At 43.7% G+C, this 26857-nt stretch overlaps 1 protein-coding gene across 1 annotated transcript; it reads left to right on the top strand.

The window, feature by feature from the left end:
- The first annotated feature begins 2778 nt into the window (after positions 1-2778).
- kdr (kinase insert domain receptor (a type III receptor tyrosine kinase)) lies at positions 2779-26857 on the top strand. The gene is made up of 30 exons (XM_080541472.1): positions 2779-2903; positions 4215-4311; positions 4608-4822; positions 5392-5513; positions 6164-6332; positions 6733-6869; positions 8142-8325; positions 8500-8617; positions 9041-9210; positions 9476-9632; positions 12463-12583; positions 12838-12946; positions 13172-13516; positions 14386-14532; positions 15105-15236; positions 16976-17082; positions 17971-18106; positions 18613-18717; positions 20088-20201; positions 20750-20838; positions 21611-21779; positions 22808-22896; positions 23355-23477; positions 23743-23854; positions 23969-24068; positions 24374-24479; positions 25021-25163; positions 25374-25458; positions 25546-25631; positions 25944-26857. The coding sequence occupies exons 1-30, from the start codon at positions 2840-2842 to the stop codon at positions 26158-26160; spliced, it is 4068 nt and encodes a 1355-aa protein (XP_080397598.1). The 5' UTR covers positions 2779-2839; the 3' UTR covers positions 26161-26857.

Raw genomic sequence — 26857 nt, 5'->3', positions numbered from 1 at the left:
CTCCTCTTCCTCTACCTATACTTTCTGGGCAGTGCAACTGAGCCCTAATTAGGATGAGATTTACTGCAGGAAACCAGGAGACTGCTCTACCGTAGAGATAAAACGTGTGCAACAATAAAGAATAAATAACAAATATATTACGTGTTTATATGTCTGTGCTTGACTGTATGCATTGCATCTATTCAGGTGTGTGCTTTACATATGGATATTACACTGGTTTGAAAGATCTTCTACAATTATCTTGGCAACAGCTCTGTTAGAGTCTGCAGATCACGAGTGGTCAGCTCTCTCCAGGGTTTCTCTGTCACTGGGTTTAAAGGTATATAAGAGTAGCTTGCTTGTGTGTTTGTGTCTACAAGTCTCTCTGGTGTTGCATAATACTGTGTTTAGGGCAAATGTGTGTGTGTGTGTGTGTGTGTGTGTGTGTGTGTGTGTCTATGTATGTATATACTGTATATATGTGTGTGTGTGTGTGTGTGTGTGTGTGTATGTGTGTCAGAGACAGTGTTTTGGAGTTGACGATTCCAGGATGCCTCTTAGAGGAGCGCCATATCCTGTCTGAGGAAGTGTGTTGTAGTTCACACACACACACACACACACACACACACACACACACACACACACACACACACATGGACACTCACCGTGTCAAGAGCTGGATCCTCATTAGGCCCAATGCCCACTGCTGAACCCTCTCTCCTCATAGTTCACCATTAGCTTTGAGAGAGGCCTCCTTAATTACACATGACACTGGGGATGATGAAATTGGACTCGAAACAAAAGATTGTTATGGTGGAAAGAGCTATCAACTTTCCATGCTAGTTTAACAGGACAGGTTATTGTAGTAAAATGTTACATTTAGATTTTCTCTGGGATAGGTAATGTACTTGATGCTTGAAGACAAACCTATTGAATATCAATTCCTGCTTTTCTGTTATGTTCTGTTTTATTTGATTATCATGAGTTTCTTTTAAAAAACAAAGAATCTGATCCGGGTACAAAGATGGTGACCTCAAACTTGAGGGACCGGTTGCTCAACAGCGAGCTGAATTTACCCCAAAATCTTTTTTCATGGAGAGTTTTTCCAAAGTAAACAAATTAAACCCATAATATATATATATGTTTTCAACAATAAAACATGTGATCATGTTTTTGCAGTGTACAGTATGTAAATATATGACACAATACATTGTATACACAATGTGAGAGTGAGTCTGTGCCCAGCTTGTTGGCGGAACTGTGTATAATGGTTGATCTGTCTGTCTCTGTGTGTGAGTGTGTAATGAGTGTGTGTGTGTGTGTGTGTGTGTGTGTGTATGTTCATGTATTATACAGTTTGCCTGCATATGATAGATGTCATTCAGCAGGCTTTCGATCTCCATACATCTCATAGTTGAGGCAGAGACAGCCGCTGCCAGGCACAATACATTTCCAAACAAACTTTAACCTGAAGAGTATGCTTCATGTATAAAGTGCAGTTCAAGCATTGATGTCTCTAGTAGGAATCACAACCCAGTTTTTCACCCACTGTGAGATATCCTCTGCTCCTCCTCACCCAGCACCACCCAAATACCTCTGTCTCTCTCTCGCTATCAGAACAGTCAGCACATTGTGGTGTGAACCCAACAACAAGAGAAGGGGGGGGGGGGGGGAAAGTGGAAAATGTTCCTGCCTACAGCTTTTCCCGAGCACACAGTCGGGACTGGGGTGCCCTCCACAGGAAGTGGTGCTGAAGAGGGCAGGGGGTTCAGGTGGCAGAGTGTCCCAGCAGAAGTGGCCAGGACAGGAAACATGTGGAGATACAAGACCTATATTCTGACATCCACAACCCCCACCCACCCACTCCCTCCCCCCCACATCCACTGCCAACAGAAACCCATACCACCCACACCAACGGCCAATGCACCCCCTCCCTCCCTCCCCGACCCAGCCTCGAAATAAATAAATGAACAAATACACAATTTATGAGATGAGCTTGAAGTGGAACATACATGTGTCCTACACCCTATGTGAACTATAGGACACTGCTAATACTTCTTTGATTAGTCATGTCCTTCCTCCTAGCCCATTTGGCGCCGATCCATGGTGGCTGGTTTGGAGGCGACAGGAGCATCTCATTAGTTTGCAAGCCCCTGGCAGAGCATCCAACCTCTTGAAACCAAAATCAACTTGTAGTTAGAAGACTAGTGCTAAGAGCTAGATAGTATGGTGCAGGGTGCTTGACCAAGTAGTCTGGGCCCATTCTATGAAAACTTCTCATCTCATTATTATTATTTTTTTAAGTTGTAGTTTCCTTGGTGCCTTCTAGTCTCCAATCAGTGTATTTATTTAATCATGTGCCTCAGGTGACACAGATGTCAGGCAGTATAACACACTACTAGCAATCCATATGCAGCAGCTACGCCATATAGAATAGGCATTTGACCTGGCTAATTCAGTAGACTCTTATCTTGATTGTTTGAAACAGGTCAGCTGAGCTGAGCGATAAGAGAAGAGAAGGGACGCTCCTCCCTCGCCTGTCTCTCCGCCGCTGCTTGGGGGCATGTTTCCACCGCTCGCTCCATCCTTCCTCAGTACCATCAACTCCACTGGGATTGAGACGCGACACTGGAGCGCACGACTCATTATCTGATGGTAGCGCACTTCTGTAAAACCAGGAATACTCTTTTTTATGTTTCATGTACTTGTTTTTGGCCTAACACGCTCGGCCGTATTGTCCAGTGGAATATCAATATGATGTGTTAGAGCGCGGGAGGGGATGCGCAGATAGGATTACTTTGTGAGGTGAACTTTTGTATCGCGTTTTCATGCGGGGAAAGTCCAGCACTTTTGTCGGACGATGGCAAAGGCAGTCTCCGTCATACCTCTCGTGGGCATTCTTTTTGGAATCAGCAGGGTGATTGGTAAGCTGGAAATATGTAATTGTATTGTAGTTATGAAGTCTATACCGTTAAAACTATTGTCAACCACCTTTATGGACATGAACTACATTGGTGTCACGTTTACGTGTATTCGTTTATTAAGACATTAACACTAACACTATATTCATCTGAAACACTGAATCAGAAATACTATTCCATAATTGTCCATCCATTTAGCGTGATATTGCCTATACTGTTAGACCTATATGATAATATAATATTGGTGATTCATGTTGTTCATCATTACTACTGACTAACTAATAACACCAGCAATAACAGTAGTTATTGATCCACATTTAAGACACAGTTGGGATAAACTGTAACAACTCTCTGCTATGAAATGCTAATACCACTATGCATGGTGTGAAATGGGAGGCATTACATCATTGTCTGGTTCTCTGGTGGGGAACTATAACCCTTCTTTGCCCATATTTTATTATGGCCCTAGAATCCCTTGTCCCTCAAACATAATAATATTTCACATTTTCAATACTGATAATATTATGTAATCACCTTTCTCGAGGCAGTTTAGAGTTGAATGAACATATGTTGTTCTTCTTGATAGTGTGTCATATAACTCACTTTTGGGGGTTCAGTAACTTAATCGAAGACATCAGAAATCTTCTATGGAAATGTTGGCGCCTTTGGGGTGAAATATTCCACATTTCCCTATCTGTACGTGTCCTGGCCCTCGCAGGGAGGTGGTGGGGCTTACAGGCCGTATCCTCTGGAACAGGAACCCCACCTTAGGCGACACAGAGCTGGGCTATTGAGCCTGTCCCGGCCCATCTGCCCTGGCTTCCTGTTTTGACACAGGCTCCGCCATTTGCTGCAGCAGTGGAAAAATAGCCAAGAGTGCCCACAGTGGCCATGGACGCAAAACGTTCATCCCTTCCGCCTGTGAAATCCACAGTCGGGATGATTTGAGAAACGTCTCTTTTGAATCAATTATGGTGAACTTGTTATTGTGGTACCCCTTATAAACATGTTTTATTGGTTTGCCCCTATAGGGGAACCCTTTGAAGGGCCTCTGTGAAAAGGGTTCTAAATGGAACTCAAAACGATTCTTCAAAGGGTTCATCTATAGGGACAAATCAAGAACCCTTTTTAAAATATTTTTTTGAAGAGTTTTAACATTTATGATGATACAGTATGTGTGTGTGTCTCTTGATACACATGAGTAGTTTGATAGAAGCCTCATATTGATCACCTCTGTGTGGTAATGCTGTCTTATCTCTCCAAGTGAATGAATCATTAGGGTGATTGCTGGTTTCCTTTTGATCATTCTTACAGCATTAGAACTCAGGTTCATGTCGGACCCCCCAACGCTGAGCATCCAGGAAAAGATCCACAGAATCAACACCTCAGACACCATGGAGATCACCTGCAGGTGAGACATGGCCCCATGGGCCTCTCTTCTCCTAGACCAGCCTGGCTAAAAGAACTGGTCTTCATACAGTCTGATACCTGACATAATAGAGTCTACACATGCTGTGTAGATCAACCTTCCAATCCGTCCATCCATGTATCTATCATTCATCCATTCACCTATTCATCCATCCATCCATCCATGTATCTGTCATTCATCCATCCATACATGCATCTATCCATCCATTCTCACATGATTGTCACCAGTTCTCTGTAGGGAGATCCGCATCCTGCTCACTTTGTTCTTTGGTTCTGCAGTGGTCGCCAGTACTTGGAGTGGACCACACCCTTTGATCGGAGCCGTGCGACCAGTCGCCTCTCCACCACAGACTGCAGTGGTTCCGGACTGTTCTGCTCTACATTGCAAATTTCGGGGGCGACCGTCAACGAGACTGGGGAGTATCGATGCTCCTATAGGAACTTGCCTGTGGAGGATGGCAAAACCTCTGCAGCTGTTTATGTCTATGTCCAAGGTGGGAATCCTTATAGGCTCTTCTTCCCAGTAAACAAAGAGTCCAAAAGACGTCCTCAGGGAAGACGGAATGTGGGTTCAGATGACGTCTTTCTAGGACATCCAGATGACGTCTTTCTAGGACGTCCAGATGACGTCTTTAGGACGTCTTGTAATCCAGATGTCCTAAAGACGTCATCTGGACGTCCATGGAATGACAAGTAGGGCTTGTTGTATCCTTGAATATTCACCTCAGTAGTGATCTGATTCATGATCTGCCCCAAGTTAGATCTGACCTCACAGTTGTCTGCAAGTAGACTTACAGTGTCTGATCTGATTACACGTGTTGTTGGTTCTCTCTGGGTCACTACTGTACGTATTCGGGGAGGTCGAAATCAGAGGACGGGCTCATTGCAATGCATGGAATGGAATGAGGAATGGTACAGTATCAAACTAGTAAAACACGTGTTTGATACAATTCCCAATTCTGTTCCATGCATTACAACAAGCCTCTCCTGCGATTTCTACCTCCACCAGCCTCCACTGCTATGTATGTCATGTATGTATATGTTTCTGTGTGTTTGCATTCAGACTCCAAAGTCCCGTTTGTGCCCTCTGAGAAGGACTATGAAGTTGTGTTCATCCGTGAGAGAGAGCAGGTGGTCATCCCATGTCGGGGTTCTGTGGAGGATCTCAACGTCTCGCTCCATACGGTAAGATCAAGCTTACTGACTTTGTTATCCTCTTGGGGGAAATATCTTATCTTTCATAGGATATAAGTCTAATTAGATTCTGTTCAAAATCGCAACTGAGACTTCTAGTCTAGGAGTCATTCTGTCCCCCTCCATTTTGTCCAAGGTTTTGCCACTTATGTTATTTCAGTGGCGCCAATACACCATTTCCCCCTAACGGCGTGAAGTACAGTACAGTTGAAACTCGTGATACTCATTTGTCACTTGACAACATCGTTAGTTGACAAAGACCATGTCCTCCCGTCATCACCTACTCTGTTGGACACATGAGTCATGACTAGACCTCTGACCTATGGCTTTAATGATTGATTTTATTGAAAGCGAAGGTTGGAAAATCCACAACGCCCTCTACCCCAGACAAAGAGGTATGAATACCGATGATTCATGATTTCCATAAGAGGGTCAGCAACTACTGTAGGTGTGATAGTCATACACACCTACGCCTACCTTACTGTGATTGATCCACAGGTATTTGTGACCTAATTGACTCAATAATAAATACAAATTAACCTTTTCTTTTCAGAAGGAGAGTTGGAGATGTTAATGATATTTGAATTAATATCGAATGTAACTGTTTTTTTAATAATCGTTTTTAATAACTTCTTTGTCAGAAGTATCCCAAGAAAGAAGTCTATCCGAATGGGAAGGATGCTTTTTGGGATAGCCAGAAGGGTTTCACTGTCCCCAGCCACCATATCAGCTACGCCGGTGTAGTGTTCTGTCAGACACACATACTCAACGAGACCTTCAAGTCTCCTTTCTACATCGTTGTTGTTGTCGGTAAGAGTGACCAGTTAAGGGATTGAGGGATTTATAATAGTGATGTTATTGGTTGGGGTATCGGAATCCAATGTATCTTATCCTACACTTGTCTCAGAAAGGGAAGCTGGTTATGAAAGTGTCAATACGAGTTTGAGTATATTGATGTCCATATGTAAATAAATGCATGTGTGTCTAATTGTATCTAAGTGTATGTGCATGTGTGTGTTTGTTTGTGTGACACAATGTGCACATGTACAGCATGTGTGTGTTTGTGTGCGTGCGTGTGTGCGTGCGTGTGTGCGTGTGTGTGCGTGTGTGCGTGTGTGTGTGTGTGTGAGTGGGTGAGTGAAAGAGAGGCTGTGGTCTCAGGAGAACAATAGCCTGCTCACCGCGTAGTCTCCCCCGCCCTTTTCCGCAGGATATAAGATCAATGACCTCACCCTGACCCCCACTCACGAGAGGCTGTCTGTGGGGGAGCGGCTGGTGCTCAACTGCACAGCCCACACCGAGCTCAACGTTGCCATCGAGTTTAACTGGACATACCCTCCAAGCCTGGTCAGTGCCCACTAGGCCTATATTTATAATACTACACTATAGAATAGCTTACAAACGATGCTTACAAACCTGCTATGACCCATACAATAGAAACACATTCTTCACAACCAGGCTTTACTGACAGACACGGTAGGAAGAAGAAAACCTGTAAACAGTCAACCGCACAACCTGTAAACAGTCAACCACACAACCTGTAAATAGTCAACCACACAACCTGTAAACAGTCAACCACACAACCTGTAAACAGTCAACCACACAACCTGTAAATAGTCAACCACACAACCTGTAAACAGTCAACCACACAACCTGTAAACAGTGGACCACACAACCTCTAAACAATCCGCCACACAACAATTTTGACAATTTTCCACTTTGGTGGACAATAAAGTACAATTCAATGCAATGCAATGCAATGCAATGCAATGCAATTCAATTCAATTCAATTCAATTCATTTCATTTCAATTCAATTCAATTCAATTCAATTCAATTCAATTCAATTCAATTCAATTCAATTCAATTCAATTCAATTCAATTCAATTCAATTCAATTCAATTCAATTCAATTCAATTCAATTCAATTCAATTCAATTCAACCTGTAAACAGTCCACCACACAACCTGTAAACAGTCAACCACACACTCTGACCTCATGTACATAGATCATGCAACAGGAATGCCATATCTCACTTCTTTTCACCCAGTAAGATGAATCCTTACTTCCTGCTTTCAGGAACATTTCAATTTATCCCTGCACAGGTCAAAGTTGTTTTCACAATAATGTTTTGCTGCATTACTCTAACTTTGATCTGGTCATGGGGAGCCATAAACAATGTCAATACTTGCTTGATCCTTAAAATAGTGAATGTCCCGGTCATTCTTTTGAGACTCTTATTGTGGATGTCCTGACTCTTCTCCACTTCTCCTATGTAATAATGAGAAGTAGTGTTGCAATCGCTAACTTTAGCATTTTCAAACCCAAAACCGATGAAAGTTGTACACTACATTAGCATGCTTTAGGTTTCATGCTAGAATCATCCCAAATTCTCTGAAAACACTTTGAGATGATTCAGTAAACTAATTAGTGATTATTAATTACTATTATAACTAGTATGAACTGAAGTTAATTCAATGCTGAAAGTGTCTAGGTCTGTGGATTGCACTTTCTACTGGTCCATAGATAGCTCTCAGTGTAAGGAAATAAACAAATAATTGTATAATATGGGGGAAAACAATGATAACCTTTCCCCTGTATTACCCTCTGCCTCACTCGCAGGCCCCAGCGAATGGTTCTTTGAGGTCCTACAACACCTCCCAGAAGAAGAAGCTGTGGAACTCTCTAGAACTGTCCAACACACTCATACTGGAGAACGTGACCATCAATGACACAGGAGAGTACACCTGCACAGCCTCCAGTGGTCAGATGGACAAAAGCAGCAGTGCATATCTGGTGGTCTTTGGTAGGTAAACCAGATTATTGAATCAGAAAAATACTTTCTTTCGGTTCAGGAACGATGACGATTGATCTGATTGAATTGTGTCTATTCAATTGCATTATCATTGTTTTATGTTGTTGTGATGTTTTGATGCTAACGATAGCTGCTAATGTCTATTTGTTGTTTTGTTGTGATTAGAAAAGCCTTTTATTGAGATGACGGACGAGTGGATTAAGGTTATGGAGGTGAACGTGGGTGATCAAACGGCCGTGATCCCTGTCAAGTACTTTGCTTATCCTGAGCCTAATGTCAGATGGTATGTTGATATTAAGTGGATAGTTCACTCTAAAATATAATTTACATGGTTAACCGCAAACTGTACCGACAGTCGATACATGTTTTAAAGTTAATATCCCAGTGGTCTAGCACTTCCACATCTTTCAACATTATGAAAGTGGACCTTTATTTGGTCACAAAGTAGACCCCATCTGCTTCCATTTTACTGAAAAACATGGAAGTGCAAGTTGCTAAATATCTGGTTGCTAAATATGCTAAAGTTGCTAAATATGCTAAAGTTGCTAAATCAGTGTTTTCTCAGTGTTGCTAAATATCTGGGTGTTCTCAGTGTGTGAACTGTAGTGATGTGATATGAGTGAATGATGTGTATGCCATGATAGTATGTGTGTATGTATGCTGTGTGCTCGTGTTACTGTAATGCAACCTGCCCCGGTCTCCGCAGGTATAAGAATGGCCAGTTGGTCCGTAAGGATGAGCATAGCATGAAACCTGCCAGGGACTCTCTGACAATCTACGACATCACTGAGGGGGCAGCTGGGGATTACACCGTGGTCCTGACCAATAAGATAACAAAAGAAGAGCAGAGACGTTCCTTCCAGCTGCTGGTCAATGGTACATACCTCCGTCTCCCTCAAACTCAATCGAACAAAGGTTCTACCTAGAGCCTAAAAGGGTTCCTTGGCTGAGGCGTTCCACAGAAGGTTCTACTGTACATGGAACCCTAACATGTCCTTAGAAGTAGATGTAGGTGTCATAGAGGGACAGCCTAAAAACCCTTTTGGAATCCTGTTTTTAGTCATGAGTAAATTCTAATGTCTTCTCCACTCTACTCCTCTCACCTCCTTCCTTCTACACTCCGCTTTCCTCTCCCCCACAGTCCCTCCCCATATCATTGAGAAGGAGGTGGCAGTGGACACAGACGTGCACATGTACGGCAGCAGCCCCACCCTGAGGTGTACCGCCCGTGGGATCCCCACCCCTGCAGTCATCCAATGGCAGTGGATGTCCAGAGAGGACTGCCCAAGCGTCTTCCAGTAAGCCTCTTCTCCAGTCCTGTCCTGTGTGTGTCTGGCGTGTGTGCGTGTGTAGCGTTTGCGTGTGGTGTGCGTTTGGGTGTGTGTGTTTGCGTGCGTATGTTCAACGTCCACCTATCTGTCGTGCTTGTCTTCCTCAAACACTCATTGTCAACAAGTTGTTGATTCTGCGGAGGAACAGTAGACGTTCTCTATGTTGATGAAAACACGGACGGAGACAATGAGAGAGTCCTGTGAACTGATGCAGATCAGAGGATGTGACTCATCGCCGGTCACAATACCCCGTGTCCACAAAAACCACCACTGTGAATCTGAGTGAGGAGAAAAAAAAAGACCAACTTTTCTTTCTATGTTATATAGCCTAAGTCTACTCTGGGAATGTGTTTCCTACATACATGCAATCTGGATGGAGGCTGAATTGTGTCTTTCTAAGAATCTGTGTCTTTGGAGTCGTGTAAGCATCGGTTGTGATGCCTACACGACTGTGTAGCTGGAGGACGTCATGATGAGAGATGTAATGATTGAGAGCTGGAGAATGTTCCTCTCAGGTCTGCAGTTATCGGAGGGTGGGTGAGAGAGGTTGGCTGGAGTGCGTGGCATGTCTCAGTACAGACTATCAGAAGGGAGGAGGGCCTTATCTTCAGCGTGCACATCAGACCACTTCCTTAGTCCTGTTCACAGTTTCCTGTTGTTCCAGAAGTGCACTCTGTTCAAAAGGGCTTCTTCCTGCAAACTCCTTCTTGGCCTCTCTGCGTTCATGTACCATCCATCCATGTATCTCAGGCTCCTGTTTTATCTTTCTTTACACTTTTTCACACATTCTAAAATGTTTTCCCCCTCAGCCTGTTTCAGTGTGCCTCTCTTTTTCTCGTTCTCTTTATGCGTCTCCTTGGTCTCTTGTGTAGCGCTCTACAGTGCATGTGTGTTTGTTGATATTCCCACCAACTCCAGTCTGTCAATAGATTGTGTAACCTAACCTAAAATAACTCGTCTGAGAACAGGGACAAACAAGCTAAGAAGATTCTAATTATAAAGATCATAGTCTTCTATTTATATTTGTTTGTTTGTGTGTGTGTGTGTGTGTGTGTGTGTGTGTGTGTGTGTCAATAGTGTATGATGTTCTCAGTGTGTGTCAGTGGAGTATTATTGTTTTGTGATGTTGACACATCATTTCGATGGTGATATTGATATAACATATTGATAGTGATATTGATGCATCATATTAATAGTGATGTTGATATTGTTTTGTGATGTTGATGTATCATATTGATAGTGATGTTGATGTATCATATTGATAGTGATGTTGATATTGTTTTGTAATATTGATATATTATATTGATAGTGATATTGATGTATCAAATTGATAGTGATGTTGATATTATATTGATAGTGATATTGATATATTATATTGATAGTGATATTGATGTATCATATTGATAGTGATATTGATATTATATTGATATATTATATTGATGTATCATATTGATAGTGATATTGATATATTATATTGATAGTGATATTGATGTATCATATTGATAGTGATATTGATTTATCATATTGATAGTGATGTTGATTTATCATATTGATAGTGATATTGATATTATATTGATATTGATAGTGATATTACATTGATAGTGATATTGATATTGTATTGATAGTTATATAGATATTATATTGACAGTGATATTGATATTATATTAATATTGATATTGATATTATATTGATAGTGATATTTATATTATATTGATAGTTAAATTGATATTATATTGATAGTGATATTGATATTGTATTGATAGTGATATTGATTGTATATTGATACATTGATAGTGATATTGATATTATATTGATAGTGATACTGATATTACATTGATAGTGATATTGATATTATATTGATATTGATATTATATTGATATTATAATGATAGTGATATTGATATTATATTGATAGTGATATCGATATTGTATTGATAGTTATATAGATATTATATTGATAGTTATATTGATATTGTATTGATAGTTATATAAATATTATATTGATAGTGATATTGATATTGTATTGATAGTTATATAGATATTATATTGATATTGATATTGATATTATATTGATAGTAATATTGATATTATATTGATAGTGATATTGATATTGTATTGATAGTTATATAGATATTATATTGATAGTGATATTTAGATTGTATTGATAGTTATATAGATATTATATTGATAGTGATATTGATATTGTATTGATAGTTATATAGATATTATATAGATATTATATTGATATTATATTGATAGTTATATATATATATATTATATTGATAGTGATATTGATATTGTATTGATAGTTATATAGATATTATATTGATAGTGATATTTATATTATATTGATAGTTAAATTGATATTATATTGATAGTGATATTGATATTGTATTGATAGTGATATTGATTTTATATTGATACATTGATAGTGATATTGATATTATATTGATAGTGATACTGATATTACATTGATAGTGATATTGATATTATATTGATATTGATTTTATATTGATATTATATTGATAGTGATATTGATATTATATTGATAGTGATATTGATATTGTATTGATAGTTATATAGATATATATTGATAGTGATATTGATATTGTATTGATAGTTATATAGATAGTATATTGATAGTGATATTGATATTGTATTGATAGTTATATAGATATTATATTGATAGTGATATTTATATTATATTGATAGTGATATTGATATTATATTGATAGTTATATAGATATTGTATTGAGAGTTATATAGATATTACATTGATAGTGATATTGATATTGCAGGTCAGGAGGGGTGAACTCTGAGGACAAGATGGGGGAGTGTACCAAGTGGAGAGACATCAGCAATAAAACAGGCCAGAACCCCATTGACCGAATTAGCAGTAATGCCGACCACTTGCACAAGGTAAACCCCACTCTTCTTGACCACAACTCAACCACCTACAAAATACCTATATTTTCCTTGAACCCTGACCACAACCCAACCACCCAAGAGTAATATCCCACCTACGTACATCCCCATGTAATGGAATGTTTTGTTTTGTTTTCTTTCCTTGAATGTGGTCTATTAAATCTGAACAATGTACTGTAATATCAATATCATATACAGTATATACTGCAATAGAATGAATGCATTTTAAAGGTGATGTTTGCCTGCAGACTGTGAGTTCTTTGAAGATTCAGAAAGCGGAGGTCCATGCCCTGTACAGATGTCTGGCATCCAACAAGTTGGGACGTGATGTCCGTGACATCCTCTTCCGTGTGACACGTACGTTTGAAACTCTTCTTTCATGCTTTGGGAGACGGGACTCTGATCTGTTCTATCCAGTGAACCAGAACACCTTATAGTGTGTGTGTGTGTGTGTGTGTGTGTGTGTGTGTGTTTGTGTGTGCGTGCGTGTGTGCGTGTGTGTGAGTGAATGTATATTAATATGTGTGTGTGTGTGTGTGTGCATGTGCGTGTGTGTGTGTGTGTGTGTGTGTGTGTGTGCAGGCGGTCTGGAGCTAAGTGTGTTCCCATCCAGCGAGCCCATAGAGCAGGACCACGTGGTTCTCAGGTGTAAAGCGGACCGGCTGATCTACGGCAACCTGACCTGGTTCAAAGTCAGCGACAAGTCAGACCTGAAACACGTACCAGAGATGCAGCCCTGCGCCAGGCTGTCCCTGCCCCGCCGACCCCTCCGCCAGGCTGTCCGCTCGGGCCTGCAGGGCACCAACATCACCCTGGAGTTGCCCCTGGTCAACGTGTCCCGCCAGGACGAGGGGCTGTACGCCTGCCAGGTGGAGAACATCAAGACTGGGGAGAGGACCTGCCTCCTCCGCCACCTCACCCTCAGAGGTACTGTAGCCTAGCTATCTAGAAAGCACCTGGGCCATTGATAGTAGATAGCAAAAAGGACTGTACTTACATAGCGCCTTATTCCAAAGCGCTTTACACTGGCCTCTCATTCTCTTATTCACACACACATGCACACACCAATGGCAGCAAGCTACCATGCAAGGCGCCGGCCCGCTCATTGGGAGCAATTTGGGGTTGAGTGTCTTGCCCCGAGGACACCTCGACACGAGGATCGGACCACCAACCATGCAACCTTGCAATCATTGGACGCCGGCTCTACCTCCTGAGCCACAGCAGCCCCAGTTGATACTATGGGGCTTTATACATGACAGGGCTGACCTGAACCATACTGGGCTGGCTCAGATATTTCCCTTTCACATTGTCCTTTCCAGCACTGTTTCACCAACTATGGTGGATGCTTAATCACTCAAGCTCAATACAGCTCAGCCTGGCTTAGAACGGTTCAGCTTGGGTCAGCTTGGGTCAGCTTGGGTCAGCTTGGGTCAGCTTGGCTCCTTATTGTGAATTAGGGTTTAGTTACTGTATCTCCTCTTTGACAATACTTACTGGGGTCTGAACCAAACTTGAAGCACCATTACCTAGATCAGTAGCATGGGGTTTTAACATAACTTAGGATCAGTGTTGTCTGTCTTTTGTTAGTCAAGGTGTTGGAGCATTTGAGTGTGCAGGCCCTCCTTGAATCTATTTGAACAAAAATGGCACCACTTCTTACACAGAACATATTATTCATTTCACAGCACAAACATATCTGAATAATATCTGTTTATGTAACAACTCTAACTAGGTATTGTATTAAAGCTTGGATGTGGAATTTAAAGTCTAAATGTCTTTGAATATTATCTTTGAAGCTCTTGAGGTCGCGAGGATCCTGAACAATTTGACCGACCAGAGAGTGAACGTGAGCGCCACGACCACGCTAACATGTGAGGTGACGGGTACGCCTACTCCGACCCTGCTGTGGACCAAGAACAACCAAACCATGGTGGAGGGCTCAGGTGAGGCGGCCCAATCAATCCAGCCATACATTACATCACCAACCATACACTCACTAATGCAGCTACTGCCAGACCTGGGTTGAAATACGTTCAAATACTTTGAGTGTACCTTGCTTTCCTTTGGTTGGTTGCCAACTTGTTCCCACTTTCCCCAGCTGCCATCACATTATGATTTCATACACCATTTGCAACCCAGGTCTTATGACTGTTCATAATTCTACCACTATTGATACTACGTTTACCTGTTCTATTGTAGTCACCTCCACATCTGACACTAGTGTTAATGCGTGAGCTTAGAATTATAAGGTTCTATCTCCGTTTAGGGTACTTCAGAGATATTGAGTGTCAAAGTTTTTACATTCCATTATGTTTTGTGAGATGGAACCTTTGTATTTTATTAATTACTAACTAAAAAAATTCTACATTTTAAAAATAACACCACACAGGCATTAATAAACACCTAATGGATCAGATTATGTAAAAAACTCAATTTTGACCAAAAATTTAGATAGAACCGTATAATTCTAACGTCACGACATCTGACACTAGTGTTAATGGTCGCTGGTTTGCAGGTGTGATTCTGAGCCCTCTGAACCGGACCCTGACCATCCAGCGTGTGAAGAAGGAGGACAGCGGTCTGTACACCTGCACTGCCTGTAACAGCCGAGGCTGCGACGCCTCCCAGGCCTACCTAACCACAGAAGGTTAGTCCCTCCCTAACCCTAACCCTCCTAGGCCTACGTCACCATGGAAGGTTAGTCCCTCCCTAACCCTAACCCTCCCAGGCCTACCTCACCATGGAAGGTTAGTCCCTCCCTAACCCTCCTAGGCCTACCTCACCATGGAAGGTCAGTCCCTCCCTAACCCTAACCCTAACCCTCCTAGGCCTACCTCATCATGGAAGGTCAGTCCCTCCCTAACCCTAACCCTAACCCTCCCAGGCCTACCTAACCACAGAAGGTCAGTCCCTCCCTAACCCTAACCCTCCTAGGGAGGTCCCTCCAGTCCCTCCTTGCTGCCTTACTGGAAACTGGATCACAGCAGCATTGTGCAGGAAATTACCATAATCACCCAGCAGAAATGATGCCATAGAAGAGAATGCTGGTATTTCCTGTTCTGTCATATCAAAAGAAGGCACATGGGTAGCATATCGATAGGCTTTCCCTCGTAATCACCCCTCCATCGTACCCATACATTAAAATCAGTCCCGTAATGCCCCACCGATAAGCCATCTATTTGTAGATGTATTTATAGATCACCTCAAGGTTTCCCTGATTCACATCACACCCAATATCAAAGATGAGGTGTAAGAATAACTCGAGTCCCGCGGGACAGGAAGCTAAACCCACTTAGCGCAACATCCTCCAGGGAGTTTCTGGAAACAAAACAATGAGAAGCCCAAAGTGGACAAAGGGGGAGGCCAGCAACCCCAGCCTCAGCCTCAACCCCAGCCTCGGCCTCTACCCCAGCCCCAGCACTAGCCTCTACCCCAGCCTCAGCCCCCTCCCCCTCCCTTTCCCACTCCCCCCGCCCTAAGAGAAAGGGAACACTGAGGGAACACAGTAAACAAACAAACAAACAAACAAACATGCAAAATGAGAGAAGGGCCTACGTGACCCGCCCCCCGTCACCCGGCTGATCACCCAGCGTTGCTCCCAGGGTCTCCCAGGCGCCGGCCAGCACACTAACGAGGGGGGTCAGAGGACAGAGCCTGGGTCCTCTAACTCACGTGTGGGTGGAGAGGGACGAGAGAGGGAGAGATGTAGAGAGAGAGAAATGGAGTGGGAGAGGATGGGAGAGAGGTGGGAGGAAGAGAGAGACAGAGAGAGAGATGTAGAGAGAGAGAGAGGTGGGGAGAGAGAGAATGAGAAAGGGAGAGAAACAGGGAGAGCGAAAGGTGGGGGGAGAGAGTGAGAGGGGGAGAGAGAGATGGTGGCGATGGTCAGCGTTAACGAGAGGGCGGAGCGTCAGGATTCCACTGACCGTTCCAGGTTCTTTCCCTGTAGTTCGTCGCTGACCCCAAGGGTTTGTTATGGCTGGATAGAAAGTCTGTCTGCACACAGCGCTCGTCCTCCAACACAAATACACCCTAACATATATACCAGAAACATGCTTTTCCTCCGCCTAGTGTTGTGATCACAGTTGCCAAAATAGAGAATTCTCGTAATTCCAAATGGACTGCCTAGATCAGCTATTTGTCATATGAAATACATGGTACATTTTCACATTTTCGCCATTTTATCCAAAGCGACTTACAACAATTAAAGTGTCTAAAGTAAGTGAATCATCTAGGCCCAGTTGTTCTAAACGTTTTATCTGGATCAGAATCTATACAGGCAGAATCTATATACAGGCAGAATCTATATACAGGCAACTATTATGTACAGTAAGGCTGACAGGATTAACGCTGTTGTTCTGTTCTTGGCTGTTGTTCTGACTCTAGGGGCTGAGGAGAAGACCAACGTGGAGCTGATCGTTCCCATCGGGTCTGTGGTCATCGCCATGTTCTTCTGGCTGCTCATCGTTTTCGTCATCCGCAGCAGAAAAAGAGTAATAACGCCCTTCTCCTCCTCCTCTTTCTCATCTTCCTCTTCCTCCTCTGCGAAACCTTTCCCCTGGTTCCACACGCAGACACACGGACATGCACACACACAGTGGGACGGGTCTGACGGATCAGAACTGACTAGCTTGGCCCTCGGTGCCCCCTTCTCCTTTGTGTGGAGGGAACAACAGAGAACATTCTGCTTCCCCTCGTAGGCCTCCTCCATCCTCCAGCGCTGGCCTAGCTCTCTCTCTCTCTCTCTCTCTCTCTCTCTCTCTCTCTCTCTCTCTCTCTCTCTGTCTCTCTGTCTCTCTCTCTCTGTCTCTCTCTCTCTCTGTCTCTCTCTCTCTCTGTCTGTCTCTCTCTCTCTCTCTCTCTCTCTCTCGGCAGCTACTGTTGGACACTTTGAATGAATGTTCCATCTTGTTACAGGCAAGCTCCAGTGGATAATTGGTTAATAATGAGCATGGCATAGCAACGATATTCAAACCAATTAGAATTGTGGTTTTACTCATATTGCACTGGAAGGACAGGAACTTCTGTTCACCATGCACTATCTGTTTATTCAAACTGTTAGCTAACTCTAGCAAACGTTCACATTCACAATATGTCCTAATGTTCGCTAACGTTCGCTAACAGAAAGCTTTGTTGAACGCACACACCTCAGGTCATTGTGGCAAATACTCAAGTGCATCATCTCTCTCTCTCTCTCTCTCTCTCTCTCTCTGTCTCTGTCTCTGTCTCTGTCTCTCTGTCTCTCTCTCTGTCTCTGTCTCTGTCTCTCTGTCTCTCTCTCCTCTCTCTCTCTCTCTCTCTCTCTCTCTCTCTCTCTCTCTCTCTCTCTCTCTCTCTCTCTCTCTCTCTCTCTCTCTCTCTCTCTCTCTCTCTCCATCCAGCCCAATAATGGGGATCTGAAGACAGGCTACCTGTCCATCATCCTGGACTCAGAGGACATGCCCACAGAAGAGCAGTGCGAGAGGCTCACGTACGACGCCAACAAGTGGGAGTTCCCTCGAGACAGGTTGAAGCTAGGTGAGAATCAGGATCAGAATTGCTTTTATTACATCCAATGTACGGGTACACAAGAGTCAAATTCTTAGGCTCAGGTTCTTCGACATCGGCATTGCAGCAGAATACAAAATCGACATTAATAGAATAAAATAAAAATAAGTAAGGTAATTAATAAAAAAATGTAAAAGTACAATAAAGTGATAAAGTGATGGTAGTCGTACTACAGCGGCAGTGACACGCTCACTCCGTAATACCAGATGGAAACAAGCTAAGCCACCGAAAAGCTAGCGATTCGATGGCTCTGGTGGGGGTACTTAAACTTGAAGAGTGAGTTTACCATCTTAACTCGAATACACCAATACTTTTTAAAATCCTTACACCGGTTATTTAGCAACTGGTACATTCACATTTTCCAATATAATGGAAGTGGATGGGGGTCCACTTTTCTGGTTATACTGTAGGAGAGATTGAAGCTCTATACTCAATATCCACTCTGGCTGAATATGTGTTTGGTGTGTTTCTTGCAGGGGACCCGTTGGGGCGGGGAGCCTTTGGACAGGTGGTGGAGGCAGCAGCCTTTGGCATAGAGAAGGCCACTACATGCACCACGGTGGCAGTCAAGATGCTGAAGGGTGAGTACACACACGCACGCTCATGCACACGCACGCACGCACGCACACACACACACACACACACACACACACACACACACACACAGGGTAAATTAACACCCACCGCTCAGTAACTTTGGCAGGTAGTCAACAATTGTTTGCGAATACTATGCTTCAATTTAAAAGCAAAACTGGCCACAATGATGGTTACTGTTGATTCAGCATTTGTGACAACACTCAATGTTGGTCCTGCCTCCTCCAGCTGACTGGAACTTCTGAACTCTGTAACTTCCTCATGCAATGGAAACAGCCAAGAGAAAAGTTTTAAAAAGTATAGAATAAAAGTATAAAAAGTATAAAAGTTGGTCTTTATTGTTTATATTCTTTCATCAGAGAAATGGCACCATACAATAATATGGAGATGCCAAGAGCCCCCAAAGGGACAATACCCTAAGCTCTATAATACCTTTCCTTGGCGTACAATACGATGTAGATGAACCAATTAGACGTATCATATGTAAGTTCAACCAATTAGGGAGTGTGTGATGAGCGCACGGTTCAAACATGGTCATGCTCTTGACATTGTTACAGTTTACACCTGAATAGTTTGGGCAGGTTGAATCTCACATTCTTGTCTGGGCCCAGCGTCCGTGCCCGACTTCCTGTATGTCTGAGTAACTGAAACCAGTACTGAACCACAGTACCTGCTAAAAGTTAGCTTGTGTTCTCTTTCCACTGTTACACAAGCATAAAGGTTAGGTTGAGTTCTCTTTCCACTGTCACACAAGCATAAAGGACATTTTGTGCATAATGTTCGCTTAAAACTAATTTGCTGCAGCATGTGTTATACATACATTTCACAATTCACATTTATCAGTTACAACAGCATTAAACTACAAAAATAAAGTATTAAAGTACGATTCAGCTACACACTACAGCACGAGATAGCAATGACTGGACTTTGTGAGATAAAATATTTAGTGGTATTTTGACACAGGGATAGATAAAGATGTGTCATCCTTCAGACACTTTGGCTGGTAGACCAAAAAGTAAATGTTAGATTAGATTAGATTAGATTAGATTAGATTAGATTAGATTAGATTAAACTTTATTGGCATTGCAATAGTCAAAATAGTCAAAACATGACATAAAAACATGACATTGATAGTGATAGGTACAGTATGGCATGTACGGTAGTTTAGAGGTATATAACAGTTATGAGCTATGTACAGTTAAGGTAGCTTATGTGCACTATATATTAAAGACGCTATATCAAAGAGGTATGTGCAACGTGCAATAAGACGGGATGTGCAATGGTAATATTGTAAACAGCAGTAGTGCAAAATGTTATGCCCTGCACACACACTCATTGATGTCTCTCCCTACCGCAGAGGGAGCTACGTCCAGTGAGTACCGCGCCCTGATGTCAGAGCTGAAGATCCTCATCCACATCGGCCATCACCTCAATGTCGTCAACCTGCTGGGGGCCTGCACCAAACCAGGGAGTGAGTCACTGAGCTAGTGAGCCTGCTCTCATTCATACAGGCCTGCTCTCATTCCATTGTCCATACAGGCGTGCTCATTCCATTTTAATTTTCTGTACAACTTCCAATTTAGACCCTCACCCCTCTTCTCCGCTTCTGTTATTTCCTTTGTATTTCCCTCTTTCCTGCTATCCGCTGTACCACTTCTTTTTTTACCAACCCCCCCCCCCCCTTAGATTCAACTGGGCACATTGTGTTCCTGCAGAGGAAGTGTGAGTTAGGGAAGTACTGTAGTGTAATGAGCATGCTCTGTCTGTCTGTCTGTCCTTAATTGCATATCTGCTCCGACCGCAGAGGAAGCCGTGTTCCAGGGCCTCTGATTTTTTATTCTTCCTTACACTCCCTCGTTTCCACTTAGCCCCCCCCCCTCCACCCACATTCACACACACACACACACACACACACACACACACACACACATTCTATACTTCCCTCATGCATTTTTTTTTATTGATGATGACTATCTCTCTCTCTCTCTCTCTCTCTCTCTCTCTCTCTTTCTCTCTTAGGCCCGTTGATGGTGATTGTGGAGTACTGTAAAAATGGAAACCTCTCCAGCTACTTAAAGGGCAAGCGTGGAGAGTACAGTCCCTACAAGGTAAATGAGCCGTAAGCCACAAGCAAGCCAGTAAATCCACGGCCTACCTCTCTGGTGTGGTTGCACTGGCCGCAAACCATTACTCAACCATAACACTGACCTCCCCACAACCATACTTCTAACCCCCACAAACCCACAAACCATTACACAACCATACCACTGACCCCCCAAAACCATTACACAACCATACCACTGACCCCCCAAAACCATTACACAACCATACCACTGACCCCTCTAAACCATTACACAGCCATACCACTGACCCCCCAAAACCATTACACAACCATACCACTGACCCCCCAAAACCATTACACAGCCATACCACTGACCCCTCTAAACCATTACACAGCCATACCACTGACCCCCCAAAACCATTACACAGTCATACCACTGACCCCCCAAAACCATTACACAGTCATACCACTGACCCCTCTAAACCATTACACAGCCATACCACTGACCCCCCAAAACCATTACACAGCCATACCACTGACCCCCCAAAACCATTACACAGCCATACCACTGACCCCCCAAAACCATTACACAGCCATACCACTGACCCCCCAAAACCATTACACAGCCATACCACTGACCCCCCAAAACCATTACACAACCATACCACTGACCCCCCAAAACCATTACACAGCCATACCACTGACCCCCCAAAACCATTACACAGCCATACCACTAACACCCACAAACCACTACAATACCATACCCCTTTTGGCATCATCCCCTGACTGTCCTGTTTCTCCATCTCCATGGGCCACAGAGGAAGAGGGTGCGGTCTGGTCAGGAGTGGGACAGGGTGGAGGAGGACGTCACCGAGGGGGACCTGGGTTTGGGGACCGTGGCTCAGCTGGACATCTGCTCGGGGACGGCTGTCTGCTCCAGGCTGGGAGAGCAGGAGGGCTCCGTCAGCATCCTGGAGGAGGAGGAAGGTACTGCGGCTGGATGGGTGTGTCTGATGGGTGTGCCTGTGTGGCTCAGTTGGTTAATGCACAGCCACCAGCAGTGCTTAGGTTATGAGTTCAAGTCCCACTGGACCTATATACTCTCACCGGCCACTTTATTAGGTACACCTTTTCTACTGCACGTTGACGTAAATATCTAATCAGCCAACCATGGTGCAGCAACTCAAACGCATTTAGGTATGTAGACATGGTCAAGGCGATCTGCTGAAGTTCAAACCAAGCATCAGAATGGGAAAGAAAGGTGATTTAAGTTACTTTGAATGTGGCGTGGGTGTTGGTGCCAGACAGGCTGTTTTGAGTATTTCAGAAAGTGCTGATCTACTGGGTTTTTCGCACACAACCGTCTCTAGGGGAAACAGAGAATGGTAAAAACAAGAGAAAATATCCAGTGAGTGGCAGGTGAGGGGGATATTTTCTTGGCACAAATCTTCAGCAACTGTGCGATGTCATAATGCCAATATGGACCAGAATCTGTGAGGAATGTTTCCAGCACCTTGTTGAATTTATGGCATGAAGAATTGAGGCAGTTCAAAAGTTAGTAACGTTTATTTATATAGCACAATTTTACAACGACAAATAGCCGCCCAAAGTGCTTAACAGATAAAAAGATAAAACACTGGTAAAAGAAAAAAGCAAGATAAAATACAGATAAAAAACAGATAAAATACATTAAATACATTAAAACAAGGTGCAATACAAATAAAAGTGCAAAAAGTGCAGTGTCGGGAGGGGGGGGGGGGGTCCAACCCGGTACTAGCAAGGTGTACCTAATAAAGTGGCCAATGAGTATATATATATATATATATATATATATATATATATATATATATATATATATATATACCAAATGTTTATGTACTCACTGAAGACAGTTTAAAGAACAATGTTATACCATAGTACCGATGCTCATAGGATAACAAAATAACAACAATGTCCCCCACTACCCCCAATGTACTGTTCCTAAGCAGCTATGTGAATGCACCATGTGTCCCCAGACTGTGACTGTGACCACCTGAACATGGAGGACCTCATCAGCTACAGCTTCCAGGTGGCCAAGGGCATGGAGTTCCTGGCCTCTCGCAAGGTCAGACTCACACACACCAACAACACACCCCTCACCTGTGTGTGTATAGGTCTCTCACTGTCTGTCTTTCTTATTGTCTGTATCTCTGTCTGTCTCTCTGTCTGACTGTCTATCTGTCTATCTGCCTGACTGTCTGTTTACACATAGGCTGGCATACTCTTCTTGTGGTGTGTGTTTATTCCAAGAGTGCCTGCAAACGCATGGCTTCTCTGTGAACGGATTATCCTTTCATTAGTGGTGGGTTTATGGGGAAGGGGGATGGGTGTTTGCTTGAATATGTGTGTGTGTGTGTTTTTTGGTTTTTGTTAACACTAATATCACCATACTCTGTGTGTGTGTTTGTGTTTGCGTGTTTGTGTCTGTGTGTGTGTGTGTGTGTGTGTGTGTGTGTGTGTTTGGTTGTGTGTGTGTGTGTGTGTGTGTGTGTGCATGTGTGTGTGTGTGTGCGTGTGTGACAGTGTATCCACCGGGACCTGGCAGCCAGAAACATCCTCCTCTCAGAGAACAGCGTGGTGAAGATCTGTGACTTCGGCCTGGCCAGAGACGTCTACAAAGACCCCGACTACGTCCGCAAGGGAGACGTACGTGTTTTAGACGTTGTAGCGGAGGTGGTTTGAGATCGCGCTCTCGTGATAGGTAGCCCTGCCTGAGACATGTAAACACAAGTGTTGCTCTCGGACCTCGAGGATGTCCTCTTGGTCTAATGGTAGATGCTTGGGTCTTCCACGTGGGAGACCCAGGTTTCAACCCCTTCTGTCACATGTCACTCAGAACTATCCATTCAGTCAGACCCCTGTGGTTCTGAAGTGTTTATAACTGTGTTATAAACGGTATCTTTCTTAATAGGCGCGGCTGCCTCTGAAATGGATGGCTCCTGAGACTATCTTTGACCGGGTCTACACGACCCAGAGCGACGTGTGGTCCTTTGGAGTCCTTCTCTGGGAGATCTTCTCTCTGGGTAAAACACCGGACTATCGATCTACAACCCTGTACCCTAACCTTGAGCACAGAGTGACCGCACTGCGACCACCACACAAAGGCCGTATGCTAACTGTTGTTCTCTCCACCGCAGGGGCGTCTCCCTACCCTGGCGTGGGCATCGATGAAGCCTTCTGCAGGAGACTGAAGGAAGGGACGAGGATGAGAGCGCCAGACTACGCCACCACCGAGATGTGAGTGTGTGTGTGTGTAGCGGAGGTAGTTTAGAATCACAGTCTCATGATCGGTAGCCCTGTCAGGATCGGTAGCCCTGTCTGAGATGAAGTCGTGGGACAGTTCATTTAGATATCTTACATTAATTTAGACATCTTCATTTAGCTCTATACTCCCAAAAGTTTGGATTTGAAATGACACAATTGTGACAGGGTCTGATGAAAAGGTCCCCAAGTCGTTTTTTCCAGATTATGAAAGGGTAGATTGTATGTAGTGCAATGTAGTAATGAATCAGCAATGAATATGTTAATGATCGCTCTTTTAGATATCAGACCATGTTGGACTGCTGGCTGGACCGACCCACAGACAGGCCCACGTTCACTGAGCTTGTGGAGCATCTGGGAAACCTGCTTCAGGCTAGTGCTCAACAGGTGACTGAGTTGTTTTGACAGATGTCAAAATTGTGTGTGTGTGTGTGTGTGTGTGTGTGTGTGTGTGCTGCATGCGTGCGTGTGCAGCTGTTGATGACAGTGCTTCGATGTGTATGCATGCTTGCCTGCAAGTGTGTGTGTGTGTGTGTGTGTGTGTGTGTCTGTGTGTGTGTATGTGTCTGTATGTGTGTGTGTATGTGTGTGTATGTGTATGCATGTGTGTGTGTGTGTGTGTGTTTGTGTGTGTGTCTGTGTGTGTGTCTGTGTGTGTGTGTGTGTGTGTGTGTGTGTGTGTGCGTGCGTGCGTGCGTGCATGTGCTGCTGCTGACGAGAGTGCTTCGATGTGTATGCATGCTTGCCTGCATGTGTGTGTGTCTGTGTCTGTGTCTGTGTGTTTGTGTGTGTCTGTGTCTGTGTCTGTGTCTGTGTCTGTGTCTATGTGTGTGTGTCTGTGTGTGTGTGTGTGTGGGTGTGTGTGTCTGTATGTGTGTGTGTGTGTGTGTAAGGTAGTATAACCAGTAATCAATGTATTGATGTCTAGGATGGGAAGGACTACATCCCTCTGACAGTGGGGGAGGTGAAGGACGGCCCAGTCAGCCCCGACTCCAGGAGCCCCTTCAGCAGGCCCGCTAGAGAGGACGCCCTGGAGCCCCAGGTCCACTATGACAACGCACCTACCCTCAGGTCAGCACGCATCACTCACACACACACACACACACACACACACACACACGCACACGCACAGCACACACACACGCACACACACACACACACATACCTACACACACGCGCACACACACACACACACACACACACACACACGCACACACACACACACACACACACACACACATAGACACACACAATTGACCCTCCCCTTACTGCTCCTGACAGGATCTCCCAGCAGAGTGACAGGTGCAGTCGGCCACTCAGTGTGAAGACTTTTGAGGATATCCCGGTGCAGCATGGCATCATCATGGTGAGTGTCTCCATGGTCAGACACAGTGTCCCTCCGCCTCTCTTAGCAGCAACCAATGACCAGAGTCCTTGTGGGTGTTTCCTACAGGAGGGTCAGACTGACAGCGGCATGGGCCTATCACCAGAGGAGATGAAGAGTCTGGATCATCAACCTCCACGCACACCCAACTTCAGGTTAATAATAATAATAATAACTATAACTATAATAATCATAATCATAATCATAATAATTCTGTCATTATTTTAACCCTAACCCCAGTCACATAATGCTAACATTCCATCTATTGCATCGTCTGGATACTCATAATGACATGTAATAGCAGTGTTATTACCATATAACTACCTTCATTATATGACTTGATTTGATTCCATTCCCTCTGTAAGGTTAGTGCCTCATTTTCTTGTGAGTTATATAACTCCTAGAGTTTGCTCTGGGATATTACGATCTCTCATTTGAATTCGGGTTAATTTCTTGTCCTACCTCAGTCAACTTCTGCGATGTAAGAGTAAGGAGTCCCTGGCGTCGGAGTCGTCCAATCAGACAAGCGGATACCAGTCGGGGTACCACTCAGATGACGCAGACGCCCCCGTTTACGCTAACGAGGAGATGATCATGAAGAGGAACGTCCTGAAGAAGCCCCTGCCGCCCAAGACCGCACATAAGTTCTGTGTTGATGTGCGCTACAGCGCCCCTCCCGTCTAGCCCCAAACTGTTACCCCCCCCCCCCTCTCAAACATACCTTCCCTGAACCTGTTTTTTGTACAGTTTTCTATGTTATTACCTTCCCTCAGGCAGCAATACCCTTGTGTGACCACTAGGACCAGTCACATCGAATGCAATAACCATAATCGCCATATTCATTGAATTGTTTAAGGTATTTTTCTTCAGAGATAAATGTAATATATTCAATGGGAACAATAACGTTTTTGTAAAAAGACCACTGTTTGTAGATGCAGCCGTGGTGATTTGGAATATGGCACTACCGTGATGAGGTAGCCTTGTGTGCCATGTGTCACCCTCAGAGGTTGAGGACGTCCTCTTGGCCTAATGGTAGAGGCTTGAGTCTTCCATGTGGGAGACCCAGATTTGAGCCCTGCCTGTCACATAGAGAGCCTTTGGACTGCTATCATGTTTACACAGCAAGTGGAAGGTCAGGGTGGCCCAGCCAATGTGGACACACCCACTTCCTGAGAAGCAATCCGCCCACTTCCTTTATTGCAGGAAATGGCAATTGGAATTTGATACAATTGAATGAGCAAATGTTTTCTTATTTTGTATTTCTTTTTTTTTCTGTCAATTGTGTCGTATTGGAGGGAGCATGTCAGTCTTGCTGACACAAGTGGTTTTATTGAATTCAGTGCCTTTGAAGTTTTTGTTCTAGCTACTCAATTGTACAGTC

The sequence above is a fragment of the Nansenia antarctica genome (assembly GCF_963989245.1).
Source record: "Nansenia antarctica genome assembly, chromosome: 1".
Lineage (NCBI taxonomy): Eukaryota > Metazoa > Chordata > Actinopteri > Argentiniformes > Microstomatidae > Nansenia > Nansenia antarctica.
Note: the sequence above shows the minus strand (reverse complement) of the source record. Positions and strands in the feature narration are given on the sequence as shown.

Excerpts from the sequence above, each read along its gene's own strand:
- kdr (XM_080541472.1), top strand. The coding sequence starts at position 2,840 with ATGGCAAAGGCAGTCTCCGTCATACCTCTCGTGGGCATTCTTTTTGGA. Across the intron at positions 15,237-16,975 it reads GGCCTACCTAACCACAGAAG|GGGCTGAGGAGAAGACCAAC; the intron begins GTTAGTCCCTCC and ends TTCTGACTCTAG. Across the intron at positions 22,897-23,354 it reads AGTTCCTGGCCTCTCGCAAG|TGTATCCACCGGGACCTGGC; the intron begins GTCAGACTCACA and ends CGTGTGTGACAG.